Below are 23,989 nucleotides of genomic sequence, written 5' to 3'. Positions count from 1 at the left end.
TTACTGAGATTCCAGTCATATATATCACATTTCCTACTGCCTGGGGAGGGAATCCAATAAATGCCAAATAATGCCTTGCTTCAGCTTTCTTGAAGAGGACATTAACAAAACTATGTTCTTTGTTGCCCCCATATACCCAAAATTATACACCAGTTAAGCTGTAATAGCCCAATTTTAGATGAAAGTCATGATTCAATGTACTGTCAAGCACTGACACCAGACTTCACCTTCAGCCCGAGTTGCTGCAACCATCAACTCCACTTTTGAAAATAGCTAATGATCAGTTGATCACATATCCAGAGATATTTCTGAACTGAGTTCAGGGATCCTTCGGTGTGTTGGCAGACGGGTTCTAACAGATGAAAATGAATAGTAAAACTATCACAGATTATAAGATACCTTGAACTTGCATTTCTGCTGTTTATGGTTATAAGTTTCATTTCCAAAGCAGTTTTGTTAACACATTTAAAAACTTGCCTGAGTACTAGGTGCTAGAAAGTCAGTTTCACTGTTGCAAATACTTTACAATATGCAGTAAGTGGAATAAAATGAAGGAAAGTCACATCCAATTGGGAACATCTTTTCATTAGAAGCTCCAATTCCAAGTCATTTTATGATTCTCTTCCTCTGGTGAAGCCATAGAAAAAAGTTAAATGACAATCATCTTGCACTCTTCTTTAACTCCATCACATTTGAGTTCTGGCTATTGCCAGACTTCCTGAAATCAGAAAGGATCTCATCAGCTCTGAGTTGAAAAGAGTCTGTTCTTACAGGGAAGGTCAGCTGAGATGCTTTCACTAGTCATCTCCAAATACCTGTCCCAGAAAAAAGAGGCAACGTATCTTCTCTGTCTTCACAGCTTTCTCTCCTGTAGGCCCAGCAAAAAACGTAAAAATAAAGATAAATAAATAAATAAAAATAATAAAAAAAATCAAGCTTATCAATGATCAACTGAGTAAGTTGCAGAACTTGTATGATTAAGCAAAAGCAGATGCAAATGCTAAGTTGCTGGACCACAGGATTTCTTCTTGCAGCTCTCCTACTTCTATCATCAGTGGCTGAGTGACAGCTATGTGTTGTAATAAATGATCCACGATGCAGGAGCCCTTAGTGGTTGAAGCCCAATCTTGCACTCATGTAAAAGTGCTTCAAGTCTCAATGTTCTTCCTAAGACACTCATACCCCCAAAGCCCAGCCACCACAGTTAGGCATCTATTTTATGTTGCTCATCTAGACTTTCCAGTCAACAGAAGGACATTTACCCTACCCTAATACAGGTACCTAAGGCAGAAGAGAGCCATCAGAATCTGCAAGTGCCTCTGCCTGTTCATTACTTATAGCAGGAGGAAACTGCAGTAGGAGTACTAACAGAGAAATTTAACTTTTAGATAGTTAAAGTAAGTGTGATGAACCTCAACCTGCTATATCCACAGGTGACTATACATCATTAAAATCTGTTGCTTACCTCCTGACCTAGACAATGGGAACACATTCACAGGAAATGGGAACACATTCACAGGAAAGTGATGGGTTTCATTTTTCTTTCTAAACATATCTCAGCAACAAAACCTGCCATATACCTTACTCCCTCTAGCACCTCATTAGAAAGGATAAAATGCTGACACAGAAGTACATTTTTGTCATTTGCTCTCAAGAGTGAAACCAACATACCGACAGCTATGTAAAACATCTCTTCCAATTACTCAAAATGTGCTCAGACCTCCACTCTAACCAATCCTCACTGCAAAGTAACCTAGCTACTAACAGGAGATGTGGAAGAGTCCAAAAGACATTTTCTCACTTTCTACCCACATCATCTTATTTCTGAGTCATGCCCCTCTTTTACTAGCAACCTAACCTGAGCCAAGTCCCTTTGGCTATAGTCACATCACCAATTCACTGTTCACCACCACAACTATACACTTTGATTCCAGGATGTATAAAACATCTGGAATTTCATGGGTCAAACAAGTAGCCAGAACCTAAGCGCTCTGTGTGTTTCCTCTAAGTATGCACTCTGCCTTTCTATTAGTCAAATTCTGCTTTCAAAGGACATTCAGAGGCTTATCATCTGAGCTTTTCGAGACCACAAGAGATTCTGATAGGATTCCCCGAACACTTTCCCCAATCAGCTAGAAAGAGTTTGTGAGCGTCATCAGGGAACATAAAGCTGGCCTTTCAGGACAAATATTCACATGGCACTGAAAGCACAGTTTCCAAAACTCACATTTTCAAAGTTCCCAGAATTTCACAAGGCACTCTGTCTTGTCAGGGCTCTGAAACACTCCAATAATGCAAACTGCTTCGACCACCAAGGTCATCACATATTTACAACTCCAGCTTCCAACTCATTGCATGCTATTTTGCCATTACCAGTAAACAACTGACATTTGGCAGCACTCACCACTAATACAAAAGTTTTACAACAAACCCAGTGTTTAGTGGTTTGGATTTGATCTGGATGACCTAGGGGCAGGAAGGTTGCCTAAACAAGCATAGAAGCAGCAGCAGAAGTAGGAACTACTCAGTTGCTTGGCAGTAAAAAAGAAGTGAGGAGGAGACAGAAGCCATGTCTGAGTCAATCCTAATTTAACTACTTTCCTACACTATACTCTGTCCTGCTGGAAATAAGTCAGGAATGCACAAACCCCATTACCCAGAGCAATTAAACAACTTCCTTGGGTATAAACATGATTTATGTACTAAGCTGTTATAGGCGTGAAGTCCTGGCAAAGAAAGCAATGTATCCAACTTCACCCCTGTGTCTAAACTGGTGGCCTTTAACAGGTTAACACTAAATGCAAGAGAAGAATTCCTAAAAGCCTGTCAAACATAAAAGTGCAGATTGCCACATGCTATGACTTCTACCTAACTTTTCCAAGATGTTTATTTCCCATCTACCTCTCCTGCCTGTGCCATCTGCTGAACCTGCCCCCAGCTCTGCATTCACACCTCCTCTGCACAGGCACGTGCACTGAGAGGGCGTTTTTGGGAAACCCTAGGATTCCAGTGCTGCAAAACAGCCTCCCTACAGCTACAGGAAAGGTTTGTGTCAGAATTCAAGCCTGGGGTTTTACTCACCCTCCTGCTTCTGCTCCACTGGCTTAAAGCTTTCCACGCTTCTTAAACTTCTTTAGTCCCAAAAACCCAGTTACAGGATTCATTAGCGTTAAGGTAGTGGATAGGTAAACTGGTACACAACATATATAAATATATTAAAAAAAATTATATATAAAAATATATAAATAGGTGCCTGGCATAGAACAGCAATAGAAAGCATGCTACCTTGTAATGCCTGCAATAATTACATACAGTGCAACATTATGAAATTCTAAATGAATGTGAAAGCTGAAGCATTTGACATCTACAGCCACACACATCACAAATGATTCTTGACGGACTGTTGAAATCCTACATTTAATTAGCTGCTACGCTCCAGTTCTCACAGAACACCCATAATCCAAAGAAATCTAAATAATAAAAAATACTGGAAATAGATCCTGAAAGGAGCCAAAAGGGGAATTTCTAAACCAGGCATTACAAACAAAACCTAAAACTCACAGCCATGCTAGCATGTCCAAGTGATGCGACTGAACAGGGAAGAGGAGCTGTACTGCTCCTACAGAATTATGCAAACTCTGCACAACTGGAGCTCCAACAACCACGGCCCTTCTCCACAGCAAACAGGCAGCAAGCTGGTATCTGCTTAGACCTTCTACCTTCACCTCACACTAGTTCATCACCATGGGAAAAAAACTGCTTCAAGATAGCAGATGTGCTTTAACCATTGTCAAGTATCACTCTTCAGCCCAAGGGAGGAACCATCTTCCTGTTTCCCTTCTGCCTCTGATGTTCTACTGCTTCACCTTCAGCTGCAGGTAGTCTTGAGCCACTCCCCATCTCTCTTGCAAAGAGATCAGTAACCTGAGTTTACTGTTACCCAGACATCCAGTTCCAGAAGAGTGAGGTCCAGTTCCAGTTTATTGTCAGTTCCAGAAGAGTGAGGCGTAGTGCTAGTAGCAGAAATCTCCTTTAAACAACTCAAGGAAGTCTCTAGATCACAATCTCTGGGTCCATTAGGAGACTCACAATGCCCTGTATCTATAGGAAGGGCAACACAGAGTGATGTAAGCAACCTGGGAGATTTCTTGAATGTGTCAGGAATAATTTTTGATACAGGTATTGATGGGTGAACTTACACTGGATCTACCATCAGTAACAAGGAAGCACTGTTTGGGAATGTGATAATGAATAGAAATCTTCTCCCATGAAACAGTGGCATTCAAGATCCTGAGGGGAGTGAGGAAGGAGAGTAGCAAATTCTATAATTTCTTGATTGATCTTGAACTCATCAGTTTGGACTGGAAGTGGCTCACTTTATGAGTATTATGGATGCTACATGTCAAAAAGAAGAATCCTAGAGCAGAGAGATTAAGCAGAGACAGTTGCTGGCCCAAAGAGACAGTCACCCAGGATGCTCTCTCTGACTCCTTTTTCCCCATCTTGCCAGGGTGACACTGGCCTGATTTCACAATGAACCAATAGACTCTGATACAGTTGCTGGGTTTGCGTTTTTAATTCCTGCTACTGAGTGAACATGAGAAATGTTTCCTGTCAGGCAGATAAATGTTTGTCTTGATGACAAGCATGAGAAGACTTTCCTGCTCACCCCCACAGGATATGACCTGCACAAAATTAACCCAATATTTGCTTCCTAGGGACACTTCTGACTGATTCTTTTATCACATTCAGAGCTCCCAGGCCTGAAGCTAGCTGGAAAGCATCCAGCAAATGGGCAGTCCTACTGCCAGCTTTTTAGGTGTCAAACTCCTCTTGAAAATTCACCTTGCAGCTCAAGAATGCATGACAAATGATAGAGCTATCATAGGAATGTCCTTCAGTTGGTCTGTGCTAGTCATCTCGATAAATTCAAGCAGCTAGTTATTTAGAAAGAAGAATCACGTTTCAGAAGTGATAACTGAACAGATTTAAAGAGCAATAATTCAGCTTCCACTGAACAGTAATTAAACTGTTTACTACAGGGCTGAAGATGAGCTATTTACTTTTCAACAACATGATGACATTTCATTTTCTGGTACAATGTTACAATCTAAAAATAAACCAGATAAATAAGAAATTAGTACAAAAAGAGTATAACAGATGAAGAGGAAATATATTTTTTAAGTGATTAAGCAGCAATCCAAGAATAATGCATATATATTTAAGAGCTAACCATTCTGAGAACACCTGCACTTTGTAAATTAAGCATAATGAAGATTAGAAAGGGATTGATTTTTTAGGTGCACACCCAGAATATGAAAGGTTGTTATAATTAACAATAATTTTGAAGGAAGTATTAAACTAAGTTAATGGAATCATAGAATCATAGAATAGTTAGGGTTGGAAAGCACCTTAAGCTCATTTAGTTCCAACCCCCCTGCCATGGGCAGGGACACCTCGCACTAAATCATGTCACCCAAGGCTCTGTCCAAAGTTGATAAAGGGTAGGCCTTGCAAATTTAAGAATGTGAGTTATTATTTGGGAGAGTGTACTACATATCCCTATCTATTGCATGACTTTGCCACGTTTGGTGCCAGGCCTTGTGTAAGACTGAAAGAGTTAATGCATGTTGATGTCTCAAACACTGTAGCAAAACAAGTTGTGGGGTTTGCATAGCAACCATAAACCACAAGGAAGAAGGTTAAGGCTAGACGCAGAGGTCATGTTCTGTGCTCCAGCAGGCCTACGATGACAATGCACCACATACATAACACCAGAAGTCATACAGAGTTTATATGAGGAAGGGGCTCACAATCACCCAAAACACCCTTTGAGACCACCCCCACAATAGCACCTGAACAGAAAATGATGAATTATTAGACAGTTCTCAAGGGGCGCAACTGGCATGATGAACATGAGCCAGCAGCGTGCACTTGTAGCCCAGAAACACAACCATATCCTGGGCTGCAGCAAAAGGAGCCACCGTCAAAGGAGGTGATCCTGCCCCTCTACTCTGCTCTTGTGAGACCTCACCTGGAGTATTGTGTGCAGTTCTGGTGTCCTCAACATAAAAAGGACATGGAACTGCTGGAAGAAGTCCAGAGAAGGGCCACGAGGATGATCTGGGGACTCCCGTATGAAGAGAGGCTGAGAAAGTTGGGGCTGTTCAGCCTGGAGAAGAGAAGGCTGCGTGGAGACCTCATAGCAGCCTTCCAGTATCTGAAGGGGGCCTATAAGGATGCTGGAGAAGAATTCTTCATTAGGGACTGTAGTGACAGGACAAGGGGTAATGGGTTAAAACTTAAACAGGGGAAGTTTAGATTGGATATAAGGAGGAAGTTCTTTCCTGTTAGGGTGGTGGGGCACTGGAATAGGTTGCCCAGGGAAGTTGTGAATGCTCCATCCCTGGCAGTGTTCAAGGCCAGGCTGGACAGAGCCTTGGGTGACATGGTTTAGTGTGAGGTGTCCCTGTCCATGGCAGGGGGGTTGGAACTAAATGATCTTGAGGTCCTTTCCAACCCTGACTATTCTATGATTCTGTGATGGGGAGATGGGGACTAGACTATAAAAGGCACAACTCCAAGGAGCAACGTATGTCCCCATCACCGTATCTCTCTCATGCACTCTCTCTCTTATAAACATCTCAATAGAACCCAGGCTGCCTACCATTACATTTCGCAAGTTCAGGTTGCGTCTATCATAAATTTAAAACATTTAATCGATTGTTCAGTATTGTTGCACCTCATTTTAGCCCAAGGGGATCACGAAACCACTACAACCCCCTGAGTTAGCCAATCTGGGTTGTAACAGCCCTTGACAGAGACAGGAAACTAAACGGACTTCATCTAGTAATCTGTCCTACTAAAGACATTTCTGTGTTCTTATGCACTGCAATAGAAGTCCATTATCAATTGATTTATACAGCACACTTCTCACAAATCTGCCCTGCAGATCCCCAAAAGGTGTATTTTCACAGCCACTGGAAAGCAAGTATATTTGGGGCAGAAGCTAGGAGATGAAAATCAGAACAAGAGAACACCTGAGACACAGAATTTCAACTGCTTTCCATTCTGCCTCCTCCCCAGTGAGATCAGTTTGGAGAAAGTACTGGCATTCGACAAGGAGAGATGTATAAGCTCCATGTCAGCCCGCACAAATCCCTCACCTTCCCAGAGCTGTTCCACAGTTTGGAACCAAAACTAGCCAAGTGCAGGTGGCCAAGGAATTCTGGAGTAACTGAATAGCCTCAGCACAGTGCAGCTTTGAGTCTCTGTTTGTAAATGCACATTATCTATGTGTCAATTTAATGCCAACCATGTGTACAACCCTACTAGTACAGCAAGTGAGAGGTCATCTCAGTAGAAACGCTACAAGTGGCATCCAGACAGAACAAAGAGAGCCTTTGTCTTAAAGTCTCACCCCAAAACCATAATATCCAACCCCAAGTTTAGATATGAAAAATCAAAGAATTGCCCATTGCTATTCATCCTCCCTAAGCATGAGTTGCTTATGCCCCAGAGGACAGTCTAAACCTCAGCAAGCAAAGTTCACTAGATGCCAAGTCTGTGGATTGTCTAGCTGGCAACATGCAATCACAGAATGAAAAAAACAGAGCAGCAAATGTTGTTTTCCTGTCTTATTGCTAACCATATGGACATTTTCCCTACCACAGCTCTTAAGTAGGACAGGTACCAGAGATAGCTGCAGTGAGTGGGCTGTACTCCACATATTTCATCACTCTACTTTAAAATCTCACCACTTTAACAGTTCTCTCTAGAACAAAATGATTCCTATTCCTCCTCTCTTGTGGCATGAAAATGCCCTCTCCTATTACAGTTTCACAGCCTCTTATACCTCACATAGGTCATTGAAACTGGACCCCCAATTTAGTGAAGTGATCTGCTTCCATCTGATACTTGATCTTCTTAACTGAGATTATAATTTAACCCCTGCTGTTTTAATTAATTGTGACCTCTTGAGGTTATCTTGCCTAGCTGAACTGTTCTTAAATTGTCCATTTCATTGAACGTTTCATTCTTAACTGATTGCCCTTCTGATTGCCACATATTTGTTCTCAAATTTCCTACAGTCTTCCTTCCTCTGCTATACTTCTTCACATAAATGTTTCTTCACTTTATTCTCTGCTTTCAATGTTTCTTCTTCAGTGCCCCTGCTATTACAGACTACTTACCTCTATTGTGTTAAAACCCTACCAATCTTACATCTGCCTTCCACTCTCCCAAGACCACTCCATCTCACCACATTACCATCATCCCCCTCCCACCCTACCCTCCAAGCACATGTAATTTCTCTCCTTCTGGAGTACCCCTCTTCACAATCCCTTTCTCTCATCTGACAAGAGGGTTCTGACACATTTCCCAATACAAAATTCTGTTTTTAAGTAAGAATAAGAATACTTGAGGAAGACATCTGGCTCCTAACCCAGCAAACAGGTCAAGACTGGCACAGGGAGGGGAGAAGGAACATTGTACATAGTTTGTCTCAGGCAGAAAAGAGCACACTCTTGCCCTTGAGAGTAAGTGAATTTGTCTGCTCCCACTTTGACAGCTTGCTGTGGTTTACATGGTTTGGTCCGAGCTGGGCTCCCAGCAGGGGAGGCCTGCTAGGAGGAGGACACAGGTCGGGCTGCCTGCCCTTTGCCACAAAGAGGAGGTTGTTTCCCACCGAGCAGGGGCTGGCCCATCCCAGAAAGGCTGAGAAAGACAGAGAAGCAGAGCTCTGGCAGTCAGCAAGCAAATCTGAGAGCACCTAGGACACAACAATGTATTTTAAATACAAAGATTAAGTGAGGGCTCTGGCTGACATACCTACCCTGTCCACCTCACAGACTTCTGAATTTGCTGGTTAACTTCAGCAACATTTGAAGAGAGAAGAGGGAAAGTACCAAGTCTAATAAAGATCCTACAGATTTTGTGAAAACTTGGGTGAAAGGAAGACCCAAATTTATGAGCCCCATGTCAGCAGAGCTGTGCACCCTGCCTGAGCACAGCCGGCTGCTCCGTCAGCACTCACTGCCTCTCACTCCATGGACATCCCACAGGGGACAAAAGGAGTTGAGGGAACTGGGACAAAATGAAGCCTAACTAACACTTCTATTTATAGAACAACCTACTCTTTAAAGTGGGAAGAGATGCTGGTGACAACTGAGGTAGTTCTGGAGTTGATCCAAAGCATTAAGGTAATCCGCTTCAGAAACACCAGGACACAAGTTATTCTTGGGCTGGCGTGCCTACAATGTCACCTGGTAAGTAAGCTCTCAAGGGACAACATTCACAGCCACCACCTGGCCTCTAAGCAGAGAGGGATCATAGAGTCATAGGATGGTTTGTGTTGGAAAGGATCTTAAAGATCATCTGGTTCCACCCCCTCTGTCATGGGCAGAGACACATTCCACTAGACCAGGTTGCTCAAAGCCCCATCCACCATGACCTTGAACTCTTCCAGGTATGGGGTATCCACAACTGCAAGAGCATGACGAGGAAAAGGAAGTAAGAAACCCTAAAAGGGACTTCACCACCAGCACACTTGTAACATTTCTTTACCTTACCAATGCTGGGAGGGTCCAGATATTAAGGCATAGGACAGCAAGGGATCCCTCCAGCAAAGAGCTACTAAAACAGCAATGGATACCAGTGTTCAGAAGAGGATCGGGTAAGCAGAGAGGACATTACAGCAATGCTGGCTGTAGACAGTAACTTTGAATCTTCATGAACTGCTTCAGTTTAAAGTAAATTGATGAGTGGACCAGTGCAGGTCTGCTATAGAGACACTCAATAACTTTGATAAGCAAAGAAGAAAGTGTTAGCACTGATTTGAGAGTGTACCAGCTTCCTCACAGGGAAGGATGAGCCCAGAGTACTCAAAGTACTTTTGATTGTGAATCAACTTTCTTAAGTCTTATGGTCTTTTACAGTATCGACACTTAAAAGATGGTGCTAAAGACAGCAAGCAAAAGCACTTGAAGCAATTAAGGCAAGAAATCTGCCAAGTATGAGAATGAAAGTAAAAATTCATTAAATAAACCATTCAGCCTACTCAGTCCTTCAAGTATGCATCTTAAGAATATTGCCATAAACCAGTATTGGTTTAAAATACTTTTAAATCACATCTATGTGGTCAATGCCTAGTCCAGAGCCAGTGTATTTTGGGAGATTTTCCCTCTCGATACATTAAACTTATTTACTTTAGACCCAAAAAGGTGTTAATGAAATTACAAAGCCTACCTATTTATTCATTAAGCTTGTTGAAAGTTAATCTGTTTTTAGCAGTTACCAAACTGTTTTGGAATTACCTATAGACTGGGGGTATTTCAGGAGTGGAAATGACTTGCTTCTCAGGACTTTTAGGATTTCTTCTTGATTTCTCTAAGGCAAAATAAGTTATCACTCTTTAAATGGAAAGGACCAAGAGTTTGGAGCAAGAGTCTCACAAAACAGACTGCACAGCCACACAAGACACCACCTGAAACCAAATGAGTAAGTCAAACCTGGGAAATAACTTATTAAGCTCTACAGTCCTGAGCAAGCCCATACTCACTAAGGTTTACCCATAATTTCGAGTGAAAGCACACTACACACATGTTCCTGGTGATCCTACAGAGAAAAGAGCCCACACTCCGCTGGGCTCACCCACACCCACCAGCCCATTGCCCCTGTGGAAGCAGCGGTTAACTTTGCTTTTCTCCATGATTTAGATCTGCTGCTCTACAGAGACAGAATTTGCAATAAACTTATACAACCAACAGAATAACCATGCAGGCCAACAGATATATTTTCCCACAGATTACGTGGGGAAGAACAACAATCTCAACCCTCTTAGTACAAGACTGTCACTAGCAATGGCCTGTTTGACAAGTGAAGCACAAACCAGGCTTTTTTTAAAACAAAATGAGAAAAAACACTATGTTCACTCATCAAAGACCCAAGGCAAAAATAAACATGTTATCACATGCTGGCCCCATTAGCATTTACTGAACTACACTAGATAAGTGTTTTCACTTGTTCTGTTGTCTAAACAGAACTATCAAAACACATGATTTCTCTAATGATAGGTTTACTTTTTTGTTGTTGTTACTACTTTTGGATCAGCTAGCTCAAGTTCCACACTCTGCTGTTCCCTTCTGGGTATGCTTAAACATTAAAATGCAATGACTGGAGTGGGACAGAAAGAATAAATATCTCATGTGCATTTTTAATGCTTTGTCCAACTGGGCACACTAAACCCTGGAGACATTCAGCAGTTGTCCATAAGGCTCAGCAAGTGTGTTTGTGCTAGATGCTTGCTGGGTGTAAGACAAAATGTTCAATTAATACTATGACCTAAAAAGGAATGCCCAAATTGGTTTTGTTTCTCCTATTCCCTTCACTGTTTCAGTTTCCTCAGTTAAAAAAATAAAAGCATCTAATTATAGGCTGATATGCAATTCTCACTATAGCAATCCCTAACATTTAAAAATCATGAGTCAGTCCCCCAAAATTACGATTAAGGCACAAAAATTAAGCATCTGAAAAACAACAACCCACAGTGGATTTTCATTTGCCTTTTGGGGCACAAGCAGCCATTCATGTTTTCAAGCCCTTCACTTTAGCTATAAGGACTAGAAAACACCTTCTTCACTTTAATATCATGAAATTAAAACTATCACACATTCACTTGATTGCAGGAGCTGGTACAACTATGAGAAGGGTGGGCAATAGCAGACTTCACAGCATTCCCCAAGTCATCTTAACTGCCCTAACCACAAGTATACATAGCTCAGCATCTGTTCCTGCTTTGCTCTAGGAGAGGAGTAATCATCAACAACCCAGATGAAATTTCACTGATGGGTATGCCCTGCTCTGCTGAGTCTCTGTCGTGGTTTAAACCCAACCACAAAGCTCGTTCACTCACTCCCCCCACCTCTTTTTTTTCTCCCTCTTTCTTTCCTTCTCACCCCCCCACCCCCCCCCCCCCAAACCCTCCCCACTCCCAGAGGGATACAGGAGGAGAATCGAGAGAATGTGACTCCCACGGGTTGAGATAAGAACAGCCCAGTAACTAAGGTATAACACAAATCACTACTGCTACCGCCAATGATAACATTGATAAGAGAAAATAACAAGAGAAGAGCATACGATACCACCGCCGAACGAGTTCGACCCCCCCAAAGAGAGAGAGTGCCCTTCTGGGTAACTCCCAGTTACCTCCCTGGGTATGACGTGCTGTGGTATGGAATACCTCTTTGGCTAGTTTGGGTCAGGTGTCCTGTCTCTGCTTCCTCCTGGCCTCCCCTCGTCCCCGGCAGAGCATGAGACTCACAAAGTCCTTAGCCAGAATAAACATTACTTAGCAACAATTAAAAACAATCGGTGTTATCAGCTCTCTGCCCAGGCTGGAAGTCAAAACACAGCTTGCACCAGCTACTCAGGAGAAAAATGGCTACTGGTAAACCCAGGACAATCTCACATCTCCAGAGCCTGGCCCTTAGCAACAGGTGTCCCAATACTCTTGAATTAAGCCCCTCACAGCGATAAATTTTAAACTCCACCTAACTAAGGTACATATTTCTTTCAAAGGTATTTTTCACTCAACCTGGGCTGCAATCAACTGCTCTGGCATGGCCCAGGATCTTCCTGTGCACTTCACAGATCCTTCTGTGTTGGGTTTTTTCCCCTTCCTTGCTAGAAAGGCATATTTACCCCTCTTTTTCTCACCCAAGACACAACTTAGTTTACTGGAAGACTCTCCCTACTTGTTCACTTCCCTTTCAAAACTTTCTTTGTTCTGACTCTTTGGGAAATTCTGCTGCTCTGCAGATGCATCTGGATCACACTGAAACATACAGTTTTCCACTGATGCAAGCTCTCTAGTTATAAATTTGCCTACACTGGCTTATTCAAGCATTGGCATGAACTCCAGTCTTGATAGTTCACTCTCATACTCCAGAAACAGCTGTCCTCATCAGAACCATCAAACACACACACATACTAACCTAGACTTCCCACGTGCAGCAATCATTTGGAAAAAAAAAAAAAAAGGAAAGTCTTAACCCATGCCAGACAGTAGCACTCATTGCAAAGAATCCTACATAATGTAACACAGAAGCATCCTCTGGGCTTCAGAACTGCACCACCTCGCTGATCTCACAGCTCTGCTCTTACCCGTTCATGTGCTTAAAAGACAGGGGAAGAAACAAGCCAACACTTTCCCCACTTCACAGCCCTTTGTGTCTGCTCCCTGTTTGCATGTCTTCATGATTAACAACTGTAAAAGTTGCTCTGTTATTATGTGCCCCCTAGAGCAGCAATCAGAGGGAGGCCAGGAGAGGCAAGGAGCACTGCACGTTTGTGCGTGCATGGTTACAATCGATCTTTAAGCAAGCTTAAAGAGACTTCTCCCCATCATTCCCATTCTTGTCTGACCCAACAGCAGTTGCCCGCTATTGCCCCATGAATGCTGCATCTCCTTTTTATCCCATATTATGGCCATACCCTATATGGCTTTATTCTCATGCTTTTTACAGTGTCATTAAAAATGGCACAACACAGAAGACTGCACCTCACTTGGAAAAATAAGAACCTCATGTTGCCTGAGTGGATGGCAGCAAATTTTCCATAAACCAGCAATCTAAAGATTACATCCTAAACGTTACACTTCCAAGTACATAGGGATGTCTAATGAAGCATTCACTGCAACAATCTAGTAATAGAGCACACAAATCTTGCAGCTCCCACCTTTCTTGGGGTTTCCAGCTTTTTTTCTCCCACCAAGCTTTCCCATGACGTGGAGACTGAACACACTAAGTCGATGACTCCCACAGGCCAGGTTCACCTTAAGAGAACACGAAGACGAGCTGAAAAGATGCTTCAAGAAGCAAGAATAACAAATACTTATGTTCATCTGCCCAACTAGCCTGATACCTCCTTTCTCTTTTCTGCTTTTCTTCAGCTCTTAATTTCCTCACATTCCACACAAGCAGCTCTCACTGTGCTCCGAGTTGCTACTCACCAAATACTATTTCACCCTCTGACTCCCATGACTACAGCAGAAGTCTTGAGGAGCACCTGAGAATTACGTGGAAGTGCTGCCATGGGGCCACTGTGTATGGGACCAAAAGATTCCTGTGCTGTGGGGCCAGTGGGTTGCCCAAAGCACACCACCATGTGAGGAATCATATGGGGCATTAGGGAACACTGCTGCTTGGAGGCCACCAGTGAATGCAATGTGATGGCATGAAGCTGAGGTGTGCACTGCTGACCAGCAGCATTACTTTGCAGGTGAGAGGTGACAGAGACCAAACACTCTAGACTGATTTGGGGAGATAGGAAAATTCACGTACCAAGCAGCTGAGCCAGGCTACGGCAGCAAAGAGTACACAAGCCCTGTGGTGGATGTTTTCTTACTTCCCAGATGGGACATAGGGAACAAAGAAGAGCAGATAAAGGAAAAGGACAATGGATATAGCAGTCACTTAGCCCGAGGAATAAAAAGTATGATCAAAAGTAGAGAATATGAATTTCATCAGTAGCTGAAGATTCATTCTTTGGTTCTGGTTAATCCTTGCATATGTTTTTCCCTGAAAGGCACATGCCTGATTCCACATGCATGCTTTTAAATACTGAGCCAGACAGCATACAACCTATTACAAATGGTAATACACCATCGTTTAAATACTGGGGAGGATCTGTGTCAAATGTAAGAGCACAAAATGTCATGAAAATATTTATCCATTGGTAATTGAAAGTTTATCAATATTTAGAAAAGAGGCCAGAATGTCAGAGTTGCTAACATTGCAACTTATTAGGAAAAAAAAACCTGCAAGTTACCATCCAGGAACAGGAGTTCATTTCTCAGGTGAATACTACATACGGAATAAAGAGATGTTCTATTCTCTTTTAAACAGATTAGTGCTTCAGAGGAAGCTACAGAAAGAAGACAAGAAACTACATAAAAGCATTAAGCACTTTACAAGTAGAAAGTTGGTACCTCCAGGCAAGAAGAAGGACCAGTACCCACCAAACCCTCAGCACAAGTATTTGGATCGTTCTTCCAGAGAACATTCAGGCAGTCTGTAGCTAGAAAACAGCCCACTTTCTTCACATAAAAAATTGCAGTAACAGAGGGGAAACCCTATCCATTAATCAAAATTCCTAATCTGCATAGCTGGGATAAATTCACTACACACATTCATGGACTGAAAATCCTTCAGGGCATGGAATAGCTCTCTGCAAGCTTAAGGCACCATATCAGTGATAATTTTTGTACAGACTGGTAAATATTCACAGAATTCCACAGTGATTTCAGTGGTGACCAAGACCCAAAGTTCAGTTACAAGAGATAACTAGGTCATGGAGACACAATTTCCCTAACTTCCTTTACAAGTCTTTTTCCTTAGCTGTATAAAAGTATCTAGGGAATGAGAATCAAGTCTCCCCTAGCAGTTAAAAGATTCAAACATTGCTAACTAAGTAGAGAGTCTTCATCCCATTTGCCATTCAGACTAAGTCTTACCAACTTTTAGTGTGAGAGGCAGGCATCAACGAACCTTGGATTCAGCATCACCTCCTCATTGCCTATTTGAGTGCTTTTTAGCCTGGTTCTCTCAATTCTTGTGGTACTTCTAAGCATCCCCTATAGCAGCAGATACTTCATCGCCCTGCACTGGGACATAGTGCACCACAGGACCAACAGCACAAGTAGAACACTGTACACGATGGAATCTCCAAGCACTAAGGCAGGTGAAACAGAATTACCAGAGCTGGCATTTGGTCAAGACAGAGCACACAGAAAAATATTAAAATCTTTTCACTGGAAAAAAATTTAAACATATATATTTTGTTTATTTGTCTTTCAACATTGACAGGAAATACAAAGCCATTGCTCCTCTATTACATCAATGGTCACTTCAGGCATCCCCGAAATAGGCAGAGCAAGTTTTTCCCACAATAAAGCAAGCAAAATAGCTGAACTGTTTTCCTAGCACTTCCTAAAATATTGGCAAGCTATATAGCAGCTTTTAAATTAAAGCTGGCTGTGCATCCTCAGAGCAGAGGCAACCTGATAAGTAGAGACTTTATCTTGCTACTACATTAAGGTAAAGTTCGCAGTTTACCTGGAAAGCCTGATAGCCAACAATTGGCACGTCAAGGATGGAAAACGACAGGTGCTCTGAGCATCAGTGGGAGCTGCAGGGCTCTGAAGTAGGAGACTGGCAACTCAGTAGTGGGGGGAGATAAAGGAGTAAATAATTTCACACAAGTTCTTTATATCACTGCTGTGAATGCTGACTGGATAATTAGAAAAGGTGCCATCCAAAGAGTCTGGGGCTCTCCTGAAAGCTGAGGAGGACACCAAGCAGCTTGAGAATGGGAACTGACTGAGAAGAGTTGGAGAGGGGAAAAAAAAAGAGAGAGAGAGAGAAAAAAAAAAAGAGATAAATGAAATGGTTGTTCAGGAAATGAGATGATGCTCACAGCAAACATGGAAGACAAAAATGGCAACCATTTCTACTGAGCTGTTCCCAGCAGCTTTGAAAGCCTCAGTGTAGCTACAACTCCTTGAAAAGATAATCTCTAAACCAAGACATTCAGGAGGGCATTTCCAGGCAGATGGAATTGGAGAAGTCAAAACTGTTTATTGTTTATTTAATACAACAACCACTACCACTCTGCTGGCCATAAAATGTTTTATAACAATCTAATTTCACACCCTTCACCTTGCTCCCGAACACAGCAGTGGGAAAATGACCTCCAGAATCCTGGTTAAAGACAGGATGTTGTTCTCTACAGTGTAACTCACCCTGTTAAAAATTTCAGATACCACTAAGGTCAAGGCAACAAGCTCAGATTTTTCATGAAGGTCAGAGCTTCTGTAATAATTACTTGACAAAGACTTTGTTAGGGTTAAGGGATTTATCAGTGCCATGTGTCATCCCATGTTCTCTTTATCTATCAGTTTAGATTCCAAGACCTGGGAGAAGAATTGTCTCTGGTCTCGTATATGTGAAAATCATGACATGACAAATCTGAACCCCCACTGAGGTATGCAAATACTTCGCAATACAGATTAATGTGCTTCAGTATGAATTTACCTGCATGCAGCTATGTTAAAATGATTTAACATTAGGAGCACTTTTCTTGTATTTTGGAAAATACATGCAGAAAAAGCTTTATATGCAAAGATTAAAAATTAAGTATTTTTTGATGCTTAGAAAACTGGAGCAGAAGACTCCAGTCCAAACACCCTCCTCAGTTCAGTGAGGTTCAGCCTCACTGTGTGAGGATAAATTCTGAGGGGGGAAGACAATTCATTTTCCATGCATTTAGTAGGAACTAGGTTTAAAAATAGGTCTTTTTATATATGTCATTGAACACACATCAAATTGGAGCAATACTCTTGGCTGCTCTGAAGATGAAAATTGCAAGTAGAGGAATAAATCACCAATTACTATATTGTATGATGCTTCAGGGCCCATTCCACCTACTATAAGGCAGAAAAAGGGAAAGCACAGATGTGAAAATGCATACATCCATTGGTGTCTCTGTATGTACATACCAGACTTTTGGGGCCCTAGTCGGGTAACCTAAATTCCAGTAAAGTTTCTGTTCCTCCTGCTCCCCAGTGCCTGGCCCACTCCGAGCTAACAGGAAAAGAGCCTCAGGGAGTTAGCTCCACCCTCCCATAAATGCTGCAGCACTGGAGATTTTACACATTCAAAGTAAAGCAGCAATCCAAAACTTTGCAAGAGCAGGTACTAGAAATAGGGATCTCAACTGTTTGTTTTGTGAAGGCGGAGCCAAAGTCTGTAAGAAAACACTACTTAGGGACAATGAAGGAGGATATCATGAGCTGGATCTCCAGACTGTAAGTCAATTCCTATCTTGTCACCACAGCCCTCATCTGCAAAGATGTCACAAGCTAACTCAGATAACTAATTCTTATTGTTCTCATGTAATTTAGGTATCCAAAGACATCGAAAGACCTAGAAGATATGGAGCCAGGCCTCTCCACTGCTTGCTTTCTTCATCACAGCCTGCAAATGATAAAATGATATATGAACATTTCTTTCCTTTCACCTTTAACCTGCTCTTCAAATTGTACCTCTTCACCAAAACAACTTCCCATCTCAACTGAAGATGCCAAGAAACTACAAATTACAAATACCGAGTTGTTCCTAATGCAGCAAAACCAACCAAAAAAAAATCACTCAAAACATTAACAACCAAGTTAAACACACAGGCAGGCAGTAGTGACACCTACTCAGGAGAGCAAATGAGCTGGATTTGGCCACTGCCAGTGAACAGCATTTGAGCATATCCAATGGTTTCAGGATAGGGCTTCATGGGCCACAGAGGTAGAACTAATCTAATATAGCATCTCCCAGCTCTAATCCTGACTCCACACTTCACATGTCTCAGTGAAAGAAGCAGGGATAATTGAGTATCTGATAAAGCTGTCCAAGCAGGGCAAAACTCTTATCTAGCCAACCTGAGCAATATGAAGTTTCATCTCAGATTTGCCTTGAAATACTGCAGCAGGGATTCTAATTTGCAATGCTCAGATCAAAAGAGAAGGAAAAAAGAGCCATTTAAACTAAAGAAAGTCTTTGCTGACTTGGCAAGAGCATTTGTCTTAAGAGACAGGGAAGTGACTTGGAATTCTAGTTCTGTGTTAATACAATGTAGAAAGAAGAATTATTTGCACAAGGGGGTGTTATCCGGTGCCTGTTGTGATTGCACTCTAGCTACAGACATTAACAGCTGGCAGAGAGCAGCTGGCAGAGACAGTTACAGTAGGAAGACTGCCTCCAGCATGGCACGTAGCAATGACAGAGCCTTATTCTTGCAAGGCACATGAAAGCTGGCAGTAGAAGAGGCTTCATGCAGTGTGTCCACATCCACACCGCAAGCACCACAGTCCAGCACGTCTAGATGTTCTGTCCAGTTGAGCCACTGACCCTGTTGAGCAATTTCAGGCAAGTAGCATCTCCTCTCTGTCCCTGGAAAATGGACAAGAGATCAAACCTGACAAAGAAGCAGTGGAGAAGCCACCTGCCAAGATAAGTGTGGCTGGTTTGACACTAGGGACAGAGGGGACAGCAGATGGGAAGCAGAGCTAAGTTGTAGCAGATGCTCCGGACTGGAGGCAGGTCACAAACAGTGTGTTCACAGGAGACACCTGCCATCAGTTCAACCAAGCCACCCCCAAAAGAAGCCCTGGGTGACCCTTCAGTATCACACAAAAATGCTGCAGCAGAAGCACAAACACAATCCGGATTTCAGAGGTAGCCTTTCTGTTGCCTTGCTGACAAGATTGTCACATCTATTCCTGGAGAACCTCTAACCCAAGTCACTAGTCACCATCAAACCCTTTCAGTGGGAGTCCTGACAGTCAAAAGCCCACTGCCCCACACAAGCATACTCATTCCCTAAAGGAGGTCCACCTGGGGCAACAAATTAAGCAGAAGTGTCAGATAAATGTATAGCACTTGGGATTTGTGGTTGTGTGGAGCTTTTAAGGCAGACGAAAAGATCCATCTCTGCCCTACTACTTCATTAACAACATTTTTGCCTAAATAATTTAAGCAGCTCTATACCTTTAAAAAATAAAAAGTAATCTGTAAAAACAATTAGGGTGCAATAACGTTAACCACCTCAGAGGATGACAAGCCATTATACCATAGGTAAATTAGATACCTTAGCCATTAGTGACTCTGATGACGATCTCATTCCTATTCCAACCACTTTGTAGTTCAAGATCCAGCAGTTTACCATCTGACTGACAGACCATTATTCAGCTTTGTCAGAGAGGAGAGCAGAGAGTTTCACTACCCTCAGCCACTAACGACCTGAAATTTGAAGGACACTAATAGAAATAGCTTGCTGGTAAGCTGTGCTCATCTCCAAATGCCCAGAATTTGGTAGCTATGCTCAACTAAGGAAAGGATTTGGAGCAAGAGCTCTTTTGATAACCTCAGTTGTATCTTCAGGCTTTCCAGGATCTGCCCTTCCATTTAAGAAGCAAGGCAGCTCTTGCACAGTCACTGCTCCACTGGCAGTGGGACTCGGCGCATTCATCATGCCACGGTTACTCATGGAAGCCGCATATGCAGAGTCAAGGCTATGAGCACACTTTTAACACAGACTCACAGTGGAGTTGAAGGCTTAATCCTGCTCATTTTGTTACTCCCACAGCTGCCATAAGGCAAAACAGGCCTCAAAGGCAACAATCTGTGACGATACAGACGTATTTATTTTTGAAACATAATTCTGCAAATCCATATTCAATGACAAAACCCTCATGTAAAGGTGCACAAGCACCAGGATAGTCTGGGTTCTTGCATAAGCAAGAGTTTACATCGGTCAGATCTTTACACGAGGTTTCTGGCTGCAGAGGAGAAGGAAAGAGCAGTGGAGATGGAGTTGTTCCCGGCACCCAACTGAACCCAAATTACCTTCAGATATTTTCACTGACCTCACCAAGTTACTTAGTGAAGTTGTCTTTGATCCCAGTACAGAAGGCAAATAGGGAATGGCACTTCTGAGATTTGAAAAGTATGTTTTGATCAAGTTAATTACTTGGGGACAATAATCTACTTCAACAATAGGAGTCTAGCAAGTTTATAGGAGGTGAAAAACATGTCAAAAACATTTGACAAGACCGTCAAATGCTTTCTCTGCCTAGCAAAAACCTGACTGTTCAAACCCCTGTACAGTACTACAAACACCACCATATTACACAAAGCAGCAATGTGAAAGTTTGCACTTTCTCATATACATTTTTAAGACAGATAAATTGAAGTTTATTCTTCAAAACTGAGGAAAATCAAAATTGTTTGGCAACCAGAATGTGGTAGAAGAGCAAGCAGGAATGGCAATTAATGCCAGTCTGAAATAATAATATATTCATAATACATTAGATCCCATTTAATATTAAGCTTTTATGGAAAGCCATATTACTGTGAAGTCTGCATGCGGGATTTCTCTGAAGCTCTATACCTCCTTCCCAGATAAAACAGACTCACATTCATAGGCAGCTTCCAGCAGAAACTGAAACTCGGAGGTTTTACAGTGCTCTTGCACAGAGACAGCAGGACCATAGCAAAGAGCAGGAAACTGTTTCTGTTAATCGCCCGACAATGTAGAGCCACCTACCTGAGCTTCAATTTCATAACCTCCTACCAATATGAAGAGAAGCAAAAGTTCTATGTCACAGTGATTTGAAAACTATGGCATAGTCACTAAGTCTCTCCCATGTACATTTCCTCTTTATAGCTTTATTTTTTTAAGCAAATTGATTTAAAACTCATTGTATTTAACACTGCACCAACTCATCAAGAGACAGACAAGAAACAATAGCTCCTTTTGTTGCAAGAGACTCCCTTCAGTAGCATCTCTGAGATAATCACTCTGCTTAGGGAGTGGAAAAACATATGGGCAAGTGGAATAGCTGACAAGCCATGCAGAGTTTTTGTTACTAAACCATGTGGTGGAAATGGTCTAAAAGCTGTTTTTTAAGCTGAAGCCACAGCAGCGTTGTCAATCTTCAAACAATATTTGGTTTACAAACATGAAAAATGATACATCAAACTCTTTCCTACATCACCTATCAGGGTATGTCTTTTAAAAACCTAGATTTATCTACCCCCAAAAAAGGGGATCTGTGGCACAATGGGATTAACATGAATTAGTAACTGAGATCAACCTAGTTTCTAGTGTTATTGCTTTAGGAAAAGGATCATGCATCTGTACCTTATTGCTAGCTCTGTATTAAAGAGAAAACTTCCACCAGGCCTACCTAATACGACAGTATTAACTCATGCCTGCTTATCACCTCTCATTGCTTATATTTCCTGCAAGCTTCAGGGCTAAAGGAGGAATGTGCTTTTGAAGAAACGTGAAGTTTCTGTTATCCCTACAGATGAGATACTAAACAGTCTGGCCCCAGTTCACATCAAAGGCAAGTTGAGTTGCATTCAAAAATATTTAAGAACATCAAATAAAGCTGTACATCACCCAGGGGAAAAAAAAAAAAGGAAAAAAAAAGAAAAAAAAAAAGAAGTCCCTTGGAGAATTGTTCATTTTAGCATTTATTAAAGAAAGAGGCCTTTTTGCAGGCAGTTTGGTTACCACCCACTCTGATCTTTCATTTGCTACTTAAGAGGACAGAGAGAAAGCCCAGCTTCCCTCCGGGAAAGTGAGGGAAATCGACTTCTCTTCCAATTGCCTGCATTTTACCCAGGCACACTGAGAAATTTTCGAGGGGATGCAAACCTCCTTCCACAGCACACATTTCTCGGCCAGGGTCATTCAAACAACCCTCCCCGCTGCAGGGACCCAACTCTCCACCGCTACCAGCTGTGGCATCCTGACTGCAACGTTCCTTCTCCCCGTGTGGCCGGGGAAGGTGAAAAGGGCTCCCAGGATTATCGCCATTTCCCAGCCACGCCAAAAGAAAAGAGGAGGAAAAAAACCCAGAAGAGCCTTTTCACGTGGTTTCTATAATAAACCGCAGAGTCAAGCGCCGAGCTTCCAAAGTGTTCCGCGGCGCGAGGATGTCGGCAGGGATGCACATCCACGCAAACCCTCCCCCGCGGGTCCCCGGGAGCTGCAGGAGCTCCCCCCGGCAGTCACGGCCCGCAGGAGAAGCAGGCTCCGAGACCCCGCTCCGGTAGCGGCCAGAGGGGCTGCCGGTGCCGCTTTTCCCCAGAAAGCTATTGTGCAGGCAACCCTGCAAGCCTCCGAAACCTCAGCCCTCCTGGCAAAGGCATCCAAGGTGGGCTTATTTCCCTGCGAGGAGACACAAGCCTCCATCCCCGGAGCTGAGACCCTTGTCCCCGCCGCAAGCAGAGCCGCCTGAAAAGTTTTTCTGGGCAAGAGGGGCCTTGCCTGCCCCTCTCCTGATGGGGAAACAACAAAGACGTGGGTGGGAAAATACAAAGTTTGGGGCTCGGCGGGGTGGGGAGGGCTCTCGCCGCCTGCCCGCTCGCTCCTCCGTCCCCGGCTGCCCTTGGGCCGCGAGCAGCGCTACCTGAACAGGGCGACCGCAGTGTGATTCCTCCTCCACGCCTTGCCCTGCTGCAGCAGCACCCCCTGCACGATCTCCTTCTCGTCGGGCAGCCGGTAGACGGGGAAGATGTAGAGCCAGCAGAGCACGAAGACGCCCAGGGCGCTGGCCCCCACGGGCAGGCGGGTGCGTGGCCACTTCCATGCCAGCCCCGCCATCCTCCTCCCGCAGCGCCGCCGCGGCGCCGGGCCGCGCTCCGGCATCAGGCCCGCGCCATGCGGGGCTGGGGGGACCCGGCCCGGCTCAGCCCCGCCGCCGCCAGCGCCCTAAACCCGGCGGCCCTCCCGCCGCTTGCCGCCCGCAGCCATCGCCTCCCAGCCGGCCGCGGGGGTGCCGGGCCCCGCGGGTGTCGGGGCTCCTGCCGGGGATGCTGCCGCTGCTGCGCCGCGGCTGGCTCCTCTGTCGGCGGTAGCGGCTGCCGCCCTTCCTCGCAGTCATTTGGTCCCTCGCTTTCCCCGCCAGACGATGCTCCGCCGCTCCCCGCCCTCCCTCCCTTGCCTCCGCCTCCCGCCGAGCCCTCTCTCTCGCTCAATCGCTCGCCGCCGCGCTGCGGACAGCCCCGGTAAATTTCCACCCCGCCCCGGCAGCGGGGTACCCTGTCCCCCGCCTCCGGGGAAGGGAGGGACGGACGCAGGGAGCGAGGGAACGGCGGCCGGAGAGCAGGCTGCTGCGGGGATGCGATGCGCTCCGCTCCCCTCCGGCCGTGCGGCCGCCTTTCCCCTGCTTCTCCCGCTTGACTTGCGGGCACCGGCCGAGCGGAGTGGAGGGACGGGAGGATGTCCCGCTCCAGGCCCGCCGCTGCGGGCAGCGCCCTAACGCCCACTCTCCCTCCCGGCGCCGCGCTTCCCCTCTGCAGCTGCCAGCCCCGGCCGCGCCGCTCTCCAGCGCTCCCTGCCGGACACCGGCCCCCGCAGGGGAGAAGAC

General features: G+C 44.0%; 1 protein-coding gene across 1 annotated transcript in view; it reads right to left on the bottom strand.

Annotated features, from left to right (window-relative positions):
• Positions 1-23,304, bottom strand: part of ST8SIA1 (ST8 alpha-N-acetyl-neuraminide alpha-2,8-sialyltransferase 1) — a 131,496-nt gene extending 108,192 nt beyond the window's left edge. The window contains exon 1 of the mRNA XM_065684416.1: positions 23,030-23,304. Coding sequence (XP_065540488.1) covers positions 23,030-23,268 — 239 coding nt within the window. The 5' untranslated portion in view covers positions 23,269-23,304. The remainder of the gene's footprint in view (positions 1-23,029) is intronic.
• Between the last annotated feature and the right edge of the window lie 685 nt (positions 23,305-23,989).

Source organism: Lathamus discolor, chromosome 1 (genome assembly GCF_037157495.1).
Source record: "Lathamus discolor isolate bLatDis1 chromosome 1, bLatDis1.hap1, whole genome shotgun sequence".
NCBI classification, from domain to species: Eukaryota; Metazoa; Chordata; class Aves; order Psittaciformes; family Psittacidae; genus Lathamus; species Lathamus discolor.
This window is presented reverse-complemented; position numbering and strand designations above follow the sequence as displayed.